The sequence below is a fragment of the Mesoplodon bidens genome (assembly GCF_964165515.1).
Source record: "Mesoplodon bidens genome assembly, chromosome: 3".
Lineage (NCBI taxonomy): Eukaryota > Metazoa > Chordata > Mammalia > Artiodactyla > Ziphiidae > Mesoplodon > Mesoplodon bidens.
In genome coordinates, this window is record NC_138178.1 from 86,777,106 (window position 1) to 86,791,385 (window position 14,280).

Below are 14,280 nucleotides of genomic sequence, written 5' to 3' on the forward strand. Positions count from 1 at the left end.
CCATCTCAGGTTGTGGAAGGACTGGAGAAGGAGGCTGGGGTTTTTTTGTTGTTTGGTTTTTGGTTTTTTTTTTTTTTTGCGGTACGCGGGCCTCTGACTGTTGTGACCTCTCCCGTTGCGGAGCACAGGCTCCAGATGTGCAGGCTTAGCGGCCATGGCTCACGGGCCCAGCCGCTCCGTGGCATGTGGGATCTTCCCGGACCGGGGCAGGAACCCGTGTCCCCTGCATCGGCAGGCGAACTCTCAACCACGGCGCCACCAGGGAAGCCCGAGGCTGGGGTTTTATAAGCAGGTGAGACAACAAAAAAACACCTTGCCTGTGTAGTTTCTTGTTGACTCTGGTGTGGAGTCTTTGGGGATGAAATCACCACAGGGAAGTATTTCCGGTATCTCCAACACAATTTTAGAATTTTATATTGTTACCTTTTTCCCTCTCAGCCTTTATCGAATACCACCTTCTACCCACAGGCCAAGCTAATACAGGGCCTAGATGGTCTGGCAAGGGAGTATTGATTTGATGTAATTGTCAGCATGGAGATTCCAGCTTTGTTTAAAGGAATAGAAATGATATTGGAGATCTTGTGGAGAAACCCTGTTGTGTTCTAGGGTCAGTGACAGGTGTCTGGACCTCCTGGGTCATGCCTCAGGCTGAGTGAAGCATACTCTGGGATCAGTCATGGGCCTCATCTCTCAGATTCCCCAAGTCTGCTTCTGGTTCCTCCCAAGCTCCCAGATCTCATTTATACAGGCCCCAGGGGAGGGGGGGGGTGCGGCACAGTTATTTCTTCCTACCTCATTTCTAGAGAGCGGGCCAACATTCCATTGTACAATAGTCCTGAGAGCCTCTAGGTTACCTGAATTAAAACTATGCCATATAGATGTCTATGCATGTAGATGCACGGAGACTAGAGAAAAAATCCTTTGTCTGTTAAAAAGGTGAGGTGCTGAGTGATCTTTTTCTTTTTCATTTTGCTCTTATTGCTATGATATTATTTATGTAAAAACATTTAAAACTCAAGAAAAGGAAAAACAAACAAATTCTCTCATCCATAACGTATTTCTTTTGATGGTATGTGGAGTGGGATTTTTTCAGAGGCTTTATCTCTGCCAGCTTTAGTTATTTAAGTAGCACTTCTTATTTTCCCTTCCAAGATTGGTGATACATGTCTTACTCAGTCAAGTTGGTGGAAGCCTTAGGAAAACTTGGTAACATACCAAGGTGAACAAGAGTTATGTATTCACAGGTTGAGCTTCATAAATTCCTGTCTCCAAAAATCAAGCACTGCTGATAAGGTGAGCTCCTGCTTGTTCAGAAAGGACATTCCAGAAAGAACCTAGGTTTGGGGAGCTGAGGATATGAGTCACTGACTTGAAAAACCGAGATAGCTTGTTAACAAAGGTTTTTAAAGTCAGGGGGAAAAACTCCACATTGAGTTGAAGGAGATTTTTCAATTTCAGATTACACAGCACTTCCAAATGAAGGGGAAATGTCAGAGATTTATTGTTTTCACTATCATAAGAGAACATCCTCTAAAAAGATTGAGATTTGGAATAGTTCATAAAAATAATCTGAAGGACATCATAATAAACCTGGGAGGTTATTTCCTGTTTTTAGCGGGCTTGGCTTGAAGACCTCACCACCATAAAAATGAATGTCATGTCTAATTTTTATTTGGCTCTCTGAGTCCCTTTGTGCAATAAATTCATTCCTTTTCAACTCGTTCTTACCTAAGCTATTCATAAGACAGTATATAGTTGTTGATCTTTCGTGTGGTTGACCTTACCATCCACAAATTATTTTTGGATGCTATCATCTTCTGTTTCTATTTTACTCACATGCAACCTGTATTTTTGCAAGAGCTAGGCAGGGTGGGGTGGGGGGCTGCCATTTAAACCTACCATTTAATTACCTCTCTTCCTTCTTTTGGTGAATGTCTGAGTCAGCTACAAAAGTAAGTTTATTCATTCATTCAACAAACATTGCTGAGTAACACTGTTTTCAAGGGGTGTACACTCAGAAAGGAAATAATTACATAAAAAATTATACACAGTACACAGACAATTTAAGGCAGGATGTGGCACAACCAGCTAGAGGAATTTTGAGGAGGATCTTTTTCATCCAGGAAATGGAGGAAATGAGTGTCAAGATGGGAAGGGCATACAGAGTAGGAAGAACCACATGAGCAAAGTCAGGGAGGTAGGAAAGCACAGAATACATTCGGAGTGGGCAATGAGCCATTACTGAAGTTTTTAGGCTGGGTAAGGTGCATGCTCAGAGGATGCATTTGGAATAGCAACAGTAAATATATACTGAGGGCTTCTACATTTTTAAGCACAGGGACTACCCAGCAGTGGACAAACCAAACAAACAAAATCCCTGATCTCATGGAGCTTCTATTCTAGTAGAAAATGATAATCAATACACAAACAAAACAAATAAAATATGCAGCATTTTAAGTAGTGATAAGTACTATGGAAAAAGCTAGAAGGGGAAAGGGATTGTGTGCATGCCTGATATTGTAAAGAGGGTGATCAGGGAAGGCCTCAGTCGAAGGTTTTAGCCTTCCAGCGAAGGCCTGAAGTGAGAGCTTGATCCCTGTGGGATAACTGGGACAAGAGTGGCAGCAGCAAAAACAAAGGCTCCCAGGTGGGAACACGTTTGGAACGTTAGGGGAACCGCAAGGGCCCGTGTGCCTGGGGCTGGGTGAGTGAGGGTGAAGAGGAGGAAATGAGGTCAGAGGTGGGGCCTCATCATGGGGCCTCAGTCACCACTTTAAGGACTTTGAGATGGGAAGGTCCATTGGAGGGTTTAAAGAGTCGAGTGTCATGATCTGACTTAAGATCTTATAGCCACTCTGGGTGACTGGAAGATTATTTGCTCGAGAGTCTAACTTCACTGGTTTAAGGAAGGGCCTGAGCATCTTAGTTTTAAAAGAGTCCCAGATTGAGAACCACTCCTCTAGAGTTTGCAGTATGTTCTCTCATTCATTCTCTTAACTTGAGTCTCTCAACAACTCTGTGCAATGTGTACATGAGGAAACTGAGGCTCAGATAGGCTTACGTGACTTTCAAGGACACATGGCCTGGAAGGGGTATAGCTAAGATTTAAACCCAAGTTGTTGACTCTTAGTCTAGCAGCAATCTTTCCATCACACACTGATATTGTCAATGGGACCTTTTTTCCCTATCAGTTTGCCACTAATATTTAGGAATTTTGGTGGATTTATCTTATATGCTAAAAACATGCAGGTATTGCCTCTAGTAATTTTTGGTTAATACTATCTTTATGCAGGTATGATTCCATGGTCTGTCACTTTAACTACCCTCTTGCCATTAGGTCATGTTACTCTCCTGCAAAAAAGTGAGATATACACTCAACTTCAGCTATGTTCTAGCCTTGTTATTCGGCCAAAATGTCAAATTCCCATTGGTGCAGCCACTATGGAAAACAGTATAAGGGTTCCTCAAAAAATTAAAAATAGAACTACCACACAATCCAGCAATCCCACTTCTGGGTATTTATTCGAAGGAAACAAAATCACTATCACAGAAAAGATAGCTATACCCCCGTTTGTTGCAGCATTATTTACAATAGACAGGATGTGGAAACAACCTAAGTGTTAATTGACAGATGAATGAATAAAGATGTGATATATATATATAGGAATATTATTCATTAAAAAAAGGTAATTCTGCCCTTTGTGACAACATGGGTGGACCTTGAGGGCATTATGCTAAGTGAAATAAGTCAGTCAGATAAAGACAAGTACAGTATGATCTCACTTATAAATGGAATCTGAAAAAATGCCAACCTCATAGATACAGAGAACAGATTGGTGGTTGCCAGAGAAGGGAAGAGGAGGGTAGGCAAAATGGTTTAAGGTGGTGAAAAGGTACAAACTTCCAGTTATGGGCTTCCCTGGTGGCGCAGTGGTTGAGAGTCCGCCTGCTGATGCGGGGGACGAGGGTTCGTGCCCCGGTCCGGGAAGATCCCACGTGCCGCGGAGCAGCTGGGCCCATGAGCCATGGCCTCTGAGCCTGTGCGTCCAGAGCCTGTGCTCCGCAACGGGAGAGGCCACAGCAGTGAGAGGCCCGCGTACCGCAAAACAAACAAACAAACAAACAAAAACTTCCAGTTATATGATAAGTCCTTGGGATGTAATATACAGCATGTGACTATATAGTTAACAAGGCTGTGCTGTATATTTAAAAGTTGCTAAGAAAATAGATTTTAAAAGTTCTCATCACAAGAAAAAAAGATTATAACTCTGTGGTGATGGATGTTAACTGAACTTATTGTGGTAATCATTTTGTACGATATATCAATACATATATCAATCATTATGTTGTACACTTTTTTTTTTTTTTTGGCTGCATTGAGTCTTCATTGCAGTGCGCAGCCTTCTCATTGCGGTGGCTTCTCCTCTTGTGGCACGTAGGGCCTAGAGCATGCAGGTTTCAGTAGTTGCAGCACTGGGGCTCAGTAGTTGTGGCTTTCGGGCTCTAGAGCACAGGCTCAGTAGTTGTGGTGCACGGGCTTAGTTGCTCTGTGCCATGTGGGGTCTTCCCGGGCCAGGGATTGAACCTGTGTCCCCTGCATTGGCAGGCAGATTCTTAGCCACTGCACAACCAGGGAAGTCCCTGTATACCTTAGACTAATACTGTGTTATAATAACATTCATCTCTACATGAAATTATCTTCTTTTCTTTTTTTAAAAAAATATGCTTGTCTGTCGCCCAGACTAAATGGTAAATTCCATGAGAGCAGGAACTTTGTCTTGTTCACTGTTGTATCTTTACTACCTAGACTAGTGCCTGGCACAGAACAGGTGCTCAAAAAATATTTGTTAAATAAATGAACATGTAAAATGACATTCATGCTGTTTGTTTTGACCGAGTCCCCAAAGGACAGTAGATAGATGCCAAATACCTGTACATCTAAAGTCAGATGTTGGTCCACCATGTAAGATATGCCAAGAAATGGTGGCTCAGTATTATTCGTCACTCATCTCCAGCACATAGAGGGGGGGTGAGCGAGGGGACTGATGACTCATGCAGAATACTGCTTTGAAGATACTTGAAACCTACCCACACCTCCCACAGGGCAAAAAAGAGATGCTTCCACTTACCTCAAGCTATGTGAGAGGAGCTTTCAGGGAAACACTTGGAGAACTTGATATATGTTGTCTGGAGTCTGGGGGAATACAGGGAACCGGGATCTGATACTTTCCTGAGAAAACCAAAGGTGATTAGAGACAGAGAGAGAATGCTGCAAACCAGCTGCAGGTTCACCAACTGTGGATACGTGTGAGTCTTTCCCAGGAGAAAGCGTACTTGTGTCAGCAACTTACTTTGTTATGCACCAAAAATAAGATGGATTAATGGGATGCTAGAGGGGTGGATGGATGGATGGATGGATGTGTGATAAATCAAGTGTAGCAAAATGTTTCCAGGGTTGGTGATAGAAGCCATTTTAAAAGGGAGTCCAGCAAGAAGGCTGCTTGGCTGAACACCCAGGGGATCCAGCTGAGGGTTGAAACCTCAGAAACCCAAGGGCTAAAAGCTAGGATCATTAGTGACTGTACGGAACCTACCATGCATGGCATACATCCGAGACATCTGAGAAGCTCTCTCAACTTCCCCTTCACAACCCGAACCTGGAGGAATCTAAAAGCTTGACCAGCGAGTGGTTAAGGAGGAGGAGGTGGAGATGTAAACATAGAAAACAAAATAAAAGTAGTCTGTGCCACTACCCCCACTGCAGGATTCCAGCCTGAAGCAGGACTGAGCTTGGGGAAAGGAAAAGCTTTAACCGGGAATGAAGTTTGTTTGACCTTCATGAGATTTCATCCAGGGCAGAAAAAGAAGCAGCCCTCAGAGGATTTGAAAAGACAGTGAAGTAAAAAATAAAAGAATTTTGGGCTCACACAATACTGAATCCTGCTTATGTAACAAAACGCACAAACCTAAAAAAACCCAACCCTGGATGAAAGAATACTGATTTAATTAATATCATATCACATGTTCACTTATTCAACAGATATTTATTGAGCACCTGCTATGTGACAGGCATTGATTTAGGTAGTGAGGATACAACAGTGAATAAGACAACCATTTGATATAAGTAGAGAAGATTTATTTGTTTATTTAATTTCTTTTAAAAAATTGAAGTACAGTTGATTTATAATATTGTATTAGTTTCAGGTATACAACATAGTAATTCAATATTTTATAGATTATATTCCATTTAAAGCTATTATGAAATTATGGCTACATTTCCCTGTGCTGTACAATATATCCTTGTTGCTTATTTATTTATTTTTATTTGTGTATGTATGTACGTATTTATTTATTTTTGGCTGCCTTGGGTCTTCATTGCTGCGAGCAGGCTTTCTCTAGTTGTGGCGAGTGGGGGCTACTCTTCTTTGGGGTCCACGGGCTTCTCATTGCGGTGTCTTCTCTTGTTCTGGAGCACGAGCTCTAGGCACGTGGGCTTCAGTAGTTGTGGCATGTGGTCTCAGTAGTTGTGGCTCGTGGGCTCTAGAGCGCAGGCTCAGTAGTTGCGGCACACGGGCTTAGTTGCTCGGCAGCATGTGGGAACTTCCCAGACCAGGGCTTGAACCCATGTCCCCTGCATTGGCAGGTGGATTCTTAACCACTGTGCCACCATGGAAGGCCCTATTTATTTTATATGTAATAGTTTGTGTCTCTTAATCCTATACCCCTATCTTGCCCCTCCCCCCTTCCCTCTCCCCACTGGTAAACACTACTTTGTTCTCATACCCATGAGTCTGTTTCTGTTTTGTTATACACATTCATTTATTAGATTCCACATAAAAGTGATAACATAAGAGTATTTGTCATCTTCCTCTGTCTAACTTACTTCACTAGGCATAATACTCTTTAGGTCCATCCGTGTTGTTGCAAACGGCAGAATTTCATTCTTTTTAATGGCTGAGTAATATTCCATTGTATATATGTACCACATCTTCTTTATCCATTCATCTGTTGATGGGTACTTGGGTTGCTTTCAAGTCGTGGCTATTGTAAATAATGCTGCTATGAACATTGGGGTGCATGTATCTTTTTGAATTAGTGTTTTGGGTTTTTTTGGATACATACCCAGCAGTGGCATTGTTGGATCATATGGTAGTTCTATCTTTAGTTTTTTGAGGAAACTCCATACTGTTTTCATAGTGGCTGCACCAATTTATATTCCCACTAACAGTTTACAGGGTTCCGTCTTCTCCACATCCTCGCCAACGTGTGTCATTTGTAGGCTTTTTGATGATAGTCATTCTGACGAGTGTGAAGTGATATCTCACTGTGGTTTTGATTTACATTTCTCTAATAATTAGTGATGTTGATCATCTTTTCATGTGCCTGCTACCCATCTGTATGTCTTCTTTGAAAAAAATGTCTATTCAGGTTCTTCTGCCCATTTTAAAAATCAGGTTGTTTGTTTTTTTTATATATAGTTATATGAGCCGTTTATATATGTTGGATATTAACCCCTTATTGACTATATCATTTGCAAATATTTTCTCCCATTCAGTAGGCTGTCTTTTCACTTTGTTGATTGTTTCCTTTACTGTACGAAAGGTTGTAAGTTTAATTAGGTTGCAATTGTTTATTTTTGCTTTTATTTCTTTTGCTTTAGGAGACAGATCAAAAAATATTGCTATGATTTATGTCAGAGTGTTCTGTTTATGTCCTCTTCTAGGAGTTTTATGGTTTCAGTTCTTACATTTAGGTCCATTTTGAGTTTATTTCTGTATATGGTATGAGGAAATGTTCTAACCTCATTCTTTAATATTTAGTTTTCCAGTTTCTCCAGAAAAACTTATTGAACAGATTGTCTCTTCTCCATTGTATATTCTTGCCTCCTTTGTCATAGATTAATTGGCCATAACTGTGTGGGTTTATTTCTGGGCTCTCTATTCTGTTCCATTGATCTATATGTGTGTGTTTGTGCCAGTACCATGCTGTTTTGCTTACTGTAGCTTTGTAGTATAGTCTGAAGTCAGGGAGCATGACATCTCCAGCTTTGTTCTATTTTTTTTTCATTTTTCCCATGCCGTGTGGCTTGTGAGATTTTAGTTCACCAACCAGGGGTTGAACTCGGGCCCTTGGCAGTGAGAGTGCAGAATCCTAACCATGGGACTGCCAGGGAATTCCCTCCAGCTTTGTTCTTTTTTTTTAATTAAAAAATTTTTTTTCATCTTTATTGGAGTATAATTGCTTTACAGTGTTGTGTTAGTTTCTGCTGTAAAACAAAGTGAATCAGCTATATGTATACATGTTTCCCCATATCTGCTCCCTCTTGAGCCTCCCTCCCACCCTCCTTATCCCACCCGTCTAGGTGGTCACAAATCATCAGGCTGATCTCCCTGTGCTATGCAGCAGCATCCCACTAGCCATCCATTTTACATTTGGTAGTTTATATATGTCAATGCTACTCTCTCACTTCGTCCCAGCTTCCCCTTCCCCCTGTGTCCTCAAGTCTGTTCTCTATGTCTGCATCTTTATTCCTGCCCTGCCACTAGGTTCATTAGTACCTTTTTCCTAGATTCCACATATATGCGTTAGCATATGGTATTTGTTTTTCTCTTTCTGACATACTTCACTCTGTATGACAGACTCTAGGTCCATCTACTTCATTACAAATAACTCACTTTTGTTCCCTTTTATGGCTGAGTAATATTCCATTGTATATATGTGCCACATCTTCTTTATCCATTCATCTTCGATGGACATTTAGGTTGCTTCCATGTCCTCCAGCTTTGTTCTTTATCCCCAAGATTGCTTTGGCAATTCAGGGTCTTTTGTGGTTCTGTATAAATTTTAGGATGATTTGTTCTAGTTCTGTGAAAAAAGTCATGGGTATTTTGATAGGGATTGCATTAAATCTTTAGATTGCTTTGGGTAGTATGGACAATTTAAAAATATTAATTCTTTCAATCCAAGAACATGGGATATCTTTCCACTTCTTTGTATAATTTTCAAATTTCTTCATTAATGATATATAGTTTTCAGAGTATAGGTCTTTCACGTCCTTGGTTAAGTTTATTCCTAGGTACTTCATTCTTTCTGATGTGAATGTAAATGGGATTATTTCCTTAACTTCTCTTCCTGATAGTTCAGTATTTGTGTATAGAAAAGCAACAGATTTCTGTATATTAATCTTGTATCCTGCACCTTTACTAAATTCATTTATTACTTCTAATAGTCTTTTGGTAGAGACTTTAGGGTTTTCTATATATAATATCATGTCATCTGTAAATAGTCACAGTTTTTCTTCTTTCCTTCCAATTTGGATGCCTTTTATTTCTCTTTCTTGTCTGATGTGGCTAGGAAAGTAGAGAAGTTTTAAAAGTCATTGAGTGTAATGGCAACCTTCTATATCTTGATAGAGATTTGGGTTACATAGGTACATGCATTTGTTAAAACTAGAGCTCAGTATTTATTTATAGTTTCTTTTCATGCAAAATTTACACGTAATAACATGCACAAGTCTAAAATGCTTGCTGAGTTTTGACAAGTGCATGATCATCACAGCTCTGCCTCCCTCCACTGTCAGCAGATAACCTGCCTGCCATTTCAGTGAGGAAACAGAAGCCATTTGACAGGAATTCCCTCAACTTATAAATGTAGCTGTATCTATCCTTTCTTCCTTTCCTTTTGTTATTGTAAACAACATATCCCTACTCCCATATGAGGTCAATTTCTTCCCCTGGCTTTTGCGTCCTATCCCTCCCAATCTTCTCAGAGGCCTTGCTCTACTGAATTATCCCTCTCCTCCAGAACACTCATTTCAAGGAGAGAGCTTGTTAAGTATTAATGCTGGATTCTCTCTATTACCTCAGAGTCCTCACACATGCCATTTCCTTTCCTTGGAACAACTTTCCTACTTCTTCCCCCTCACTTATCATAACCCCTACTCACCCTTCAGGTGTTTGCTTAGATGCTATTTACTTAGATATGACTTCCCTGACCTTCCATCCCACACTATGGTAGAACCTATTGAGCTTCCTGTTTCATGACACACAGCTCACCTGTATTTACTTGTTCTATGTATGTCTTGCCCTCAGGACAAACATGGTCTCTGCCCTCAGTGTCTTATTAACTGCTGTACTTCCAGTACTTAGCATAGCACCTGGCACATTAAATATTTGTTGCTGAATGAAAGAATTAATTAAAATTCAATCACATCATCTGTAAATGTAATGTTTTAAAATGTCTTCTTTTGGGCTTCCCTGGTGGCGCAGTGATTGAGGGTCCACCTGCTGATGCAGGGGACACGAGTTCGTGCCCCAGTCCGGGAAGATCCCACATGCCTCGGAGCGGCTGGGCCCGTGAGCCATGGCCACTGAGCCTGTGCGTCAGGAGCCTGTGCTCCGCAACGGGAGAGGCCACAACAGTGAGAGGCCCGTGTACCGCAAAAAAAAAAAAAAAAAAAAAAAAAAAAAGTCTTCTTTTTCTTCATAGGTTTAAATTTTTATTCTAATAGCTATTGCAATCTTTCCCAGGATTGTGTTAAGTTAGAAGGGCATTGTGACATTTTTGTTCTTATAATTTCTTATAATTCTGTTCTTAAAATTTAAATGAATGTCTTGTACATAGAAGATTCTCAGCAAGAACTATTTCATAGTCATAAAAATCCTACAGTGTGGAAAGATCCTTAGAGATCCTATATTTCAATTTCCTCACAGGAATTCCCTGGTGGTCCAGTGGTTAGGACTCCACACTTCCACTGCTGGGGGCATGGGTTCTATCCCTGGTCCGGGAACTAAGAACCCGCATGCAAGCAGCACAGCCAAAAAAAAGAAGAAAAAATTTCCTCAGGTCATTCTTTAAGGAAGAAAATCAAAGTACTGTGGTATTTTTATGACTGTATTATTACTGCATTATTATTATCTTTTTACTCAGATGGGGGTATCTTATGGCTAGAGACCATAGGGGGACATCCTGAAAATTCAGAATTCTTTTTATCTTTCAGTTGTGAAGGAGTATGATAATCTGTTAGTTTATAATTTGTATTTATTTATTTTTGGTTGCGTGGCATGCGGGATCTTATACACACACACACACACACATGCACACACCCATGTAAAATTTGAGGAGCCAGCAGAGTTAATAAACCTAAATAAATGAGAGAGCTTTACATACAAATATAAATGTTTCTCCTTAGAAATGGTTTCTGCTGCCAGCCTTGATGTAAGTCTTATTGACCTACTAGAGTTCCTTTCACCAGGTCAAAATATAGTATCAACTTAAGTACAGTTAGGGGCTCCACAGACCACCTCTTCTTGGAGTCCTAGTCAAATAAAACCAGACTACCAAGTCAGCCTAACTGAAAAGGCAATGCAAGTTTTTACTGATGTCTCTTGAAGCATAACAAAGTAAACTTCTTAAAATTCTTTCCCCGCTGTGAATCTCCACGCCACTCTCCCACACAGGAGCCACCTCTACTCTCTCCTTTCACTTGTGTGATTTAGCTTATATAGCTTTATATTTTTCTTTCTCACCCTGGAACTGACCAGCAAGCAAGAACTTTCAGGGTTTGTGTTGGAGGGTGTGTTCGAGGAGATGCCCAGAGGCAATCCGCTATGCTTACCAAGTGTCCAATTTCATGGCAGTCTCTTTCCTCAAGGAACAGTCAATAGGCACACTGGAAAAAGCAACATACCAGAGTTGGGTATGTTACCTGTTGGGTGGTGGGATACAGACTCTGGGTAAAATGAGGGGTTCTGAGATAGGGCAGATCAGCCTGAAGGTGAGCCTTCAGGTGGACCTGGACCTTGACAGTGAATTACCAAATCAGTATTTGTGGAGCCTCCTGTCTCCATTTCTCAGTGATGGCCGTTCTGGGGTGTTTTCCTTTACAGTCAAGACTCCCTTTAGCCGGATAACATAAGAAAGGATCATATGTACAGGTAGCTAAAAGCTCTTCCAGTATCACTAAGAGGTAGTTTGAGATAAGTAAGTGGTCTCTGAGGTCCCTGAAGACTAAAAACCGGGTATCCTGAGTCCCAAGTGGTCCCACGCTCCTCCAGTTTAGCAGTCCAGAGGGGCAGTTAAGTCCCGCGTAAAGTGCAGAGTGGTTGAGGGCACTTGCTCCTGAGAATCTCCACCTGGCCTCAGCATCCGGATCAGCCAGCTCGGGCTCGGTTCCTGCCAGCTCAGGCCGCCTGCGATCACTCCTCCCACTGCCCACCTCGGTCTCCTCCCCCTTCTTTCCCTTTTGCGCACCGCCATTTCCGCCTACGGCTTTCTCCTATTTGGGCCCTCCTCGGCTTCCGTCCCAGATGATCCCTCCCCGAGGCTGCCGCCGCCTCCTCCTCCCGGAGCTGGAGCCACCTCCTCGGCCAGTGGCGTAGCCGGACTCTGTGTCGGCGCCAGCTAGATAGGTCTGGAGCCCGGTCTCGACCCGAGCGGGGGGCCATGGAGAAAGCGGCCCGAGGCGCTCTCGACACCGACTAACGCGGGACCGTTGCGGCTGCAGGCGCCATGGACCGAGCCCCCGCAGACCAGGTACGCGGGCTTGGGCCGGGTTGGCCGGGCCGGGAGCTGGGGGTCGCTGCTTCCTCCCGGGTGGGCCCTGGCCTCCGAGCGTGGGCCCGGACGGCCGGAGTCTTCGGGTTTTTGCTGGCGCAGACCTCCTTTCCCCGGGAGCCTGGCGGCGCCCCACTCTCCTGCATTGTTCCAGCTGCTGTCTCGAGCTTGGGGGTTTTTCCAGCCCCGTTTCCCCCGGGCTGGGGACTCGCTTTTGCCCTTCCTCCCTGGCTTGGTGAAAGGGGCCAGAAGACTCCCAAGTTGTCCGTGCTCTCCCGAGAGAGGGTTTATAACTTCCAGAGAATACCACCTCCCCCCCCCCTTCCCTTCCCTTCAGTTCTGGAATGTGTTTTCAAGGTGGAAAGGCTTTTGAAGGCTTCTCACTTAGAAAAACTGCCAGAGAATGTGTGATAATTACAGACGAAGGCGGGGGGCGGGTTATGGGCTTTTTAAGATCTACGTTTCCTTGAGCGAAGCATTGTTTTTGCAGTGGTTTTAGGGAAGTCTTCCCTTTTAGATATGAAATACTACGGTTTCCCTTTGCCCTTCTAGCCAACTATTTCGCAAAAATAAGTGTTTTTTAAAAGTCGATATTATATTTTAAAGGTGTAGGACCGAAGCGCGAATTCATTTCCGAGCCCGTTTTCATTTTCACAAAGCAATCCTATTAGTGTTTTCAGCTGCATCAAATTATTGATTATCCAAGCCAGTAGGTGCTGGGAGGCTGGGATGGTGATAGTGTTAAAAAAATAATCTAAAATAATAGTTTTCTTCCCCCACAGAAGTTTCGGTATTTTCCATCCTGAGATCTCTATGAAACGATTTAATTTGATGAAATCTAAGTTTACTCACTCTCCATTCCCCTCTTCAGTTGAAGGCCTTGCCCAGTGATGAACTAGGCAAATAGATGAAGGAAAAAGAGAGACTAGGGATTTGCCTAATTGCTTTACAAATGGATAATTAACACCTGAATAATGAGACAAGATTTCCCAAATTCCTGTATCTGTATATATGTAGCTAGTGAGAGCCAGTTCTGATTTTAAATCGGGCTCTTTTAGCAGGCAAAGAGCAGCCTCCTGGTTGTGTGTGTGTGTGTGTGTGTGTGTGTAGATAAATATATATTTTTTAACAAAATCTTTATTTAAAAAAAGCTTTATGTGAATATGCCTCTGAAAACACAAATGAGTTTTATGAAACAATATGTGTATTTACCGAAGCAAAATTGATTGGGGCCCCTTGGCAAATACACACAGGCTTTTCTGTGACCCAGGATATTTTATATACAACTCTATATCCAATTTAATGAAAAACAATTTTTCAAGGTATCTATCAAAAATGTCTGAGATTTCAAAGCCTGACAAGTGAATAGGAAATTTTCTTGAATGATTTTTTTGTATGTATGTCACTAATGAAAGGGTTAAACATTTTGGTCGTTCTCTGTGATGACAGAACTGTAACTAGTAATGCTGCCATATGTATACTGATGGTTCCCTTCATCCCAGAGGAAATGTAATGAACTATTTAGATGGTAACCCTTAGCATAGTTATTTGTGTGTGATTATCTTAACAGCAAGTGCTATGAGCAAATTATTTAGAGAGCCTCTTCATCTTTCATCCTGTATCTTTCTAAAGTCCACAACCTATTAAAATCTTGTAGAAATTTAAGGTTCAGAAAAAAATCATAAATGTAGGTTTTCCGTTGAAGAATTTTTCTTTTTTTTCCCC

General features: G+C 41.9%; 1 protein-coding gene across 1 annotated transcript in view; it reads left to right on the top strand.

Moving 5' to 3' along the window:
- The first annotated feature begins 12,340 nt into the window (after positions 1 to 12,340).
- Positions 12,341 to 14,280, top strand: part of SECISBP2L (SECIS binding protein 2 like) — a 63,549-nt gene continuing 61,609 nt past the window's right edge. Inside the window, exon 1 of the mRNA XM_081229390.1 lies at positions 12,341 to 12,534. Coding sequence (XP_081085516.1) covers positions 12,511 to 12,534 — 24 coding nt within the window. The 5' untranslated portion in view covers positions 12,341 to 12,510. The remainder of the gene's footprint in view (positions 12,535 to 14,280) is intronic.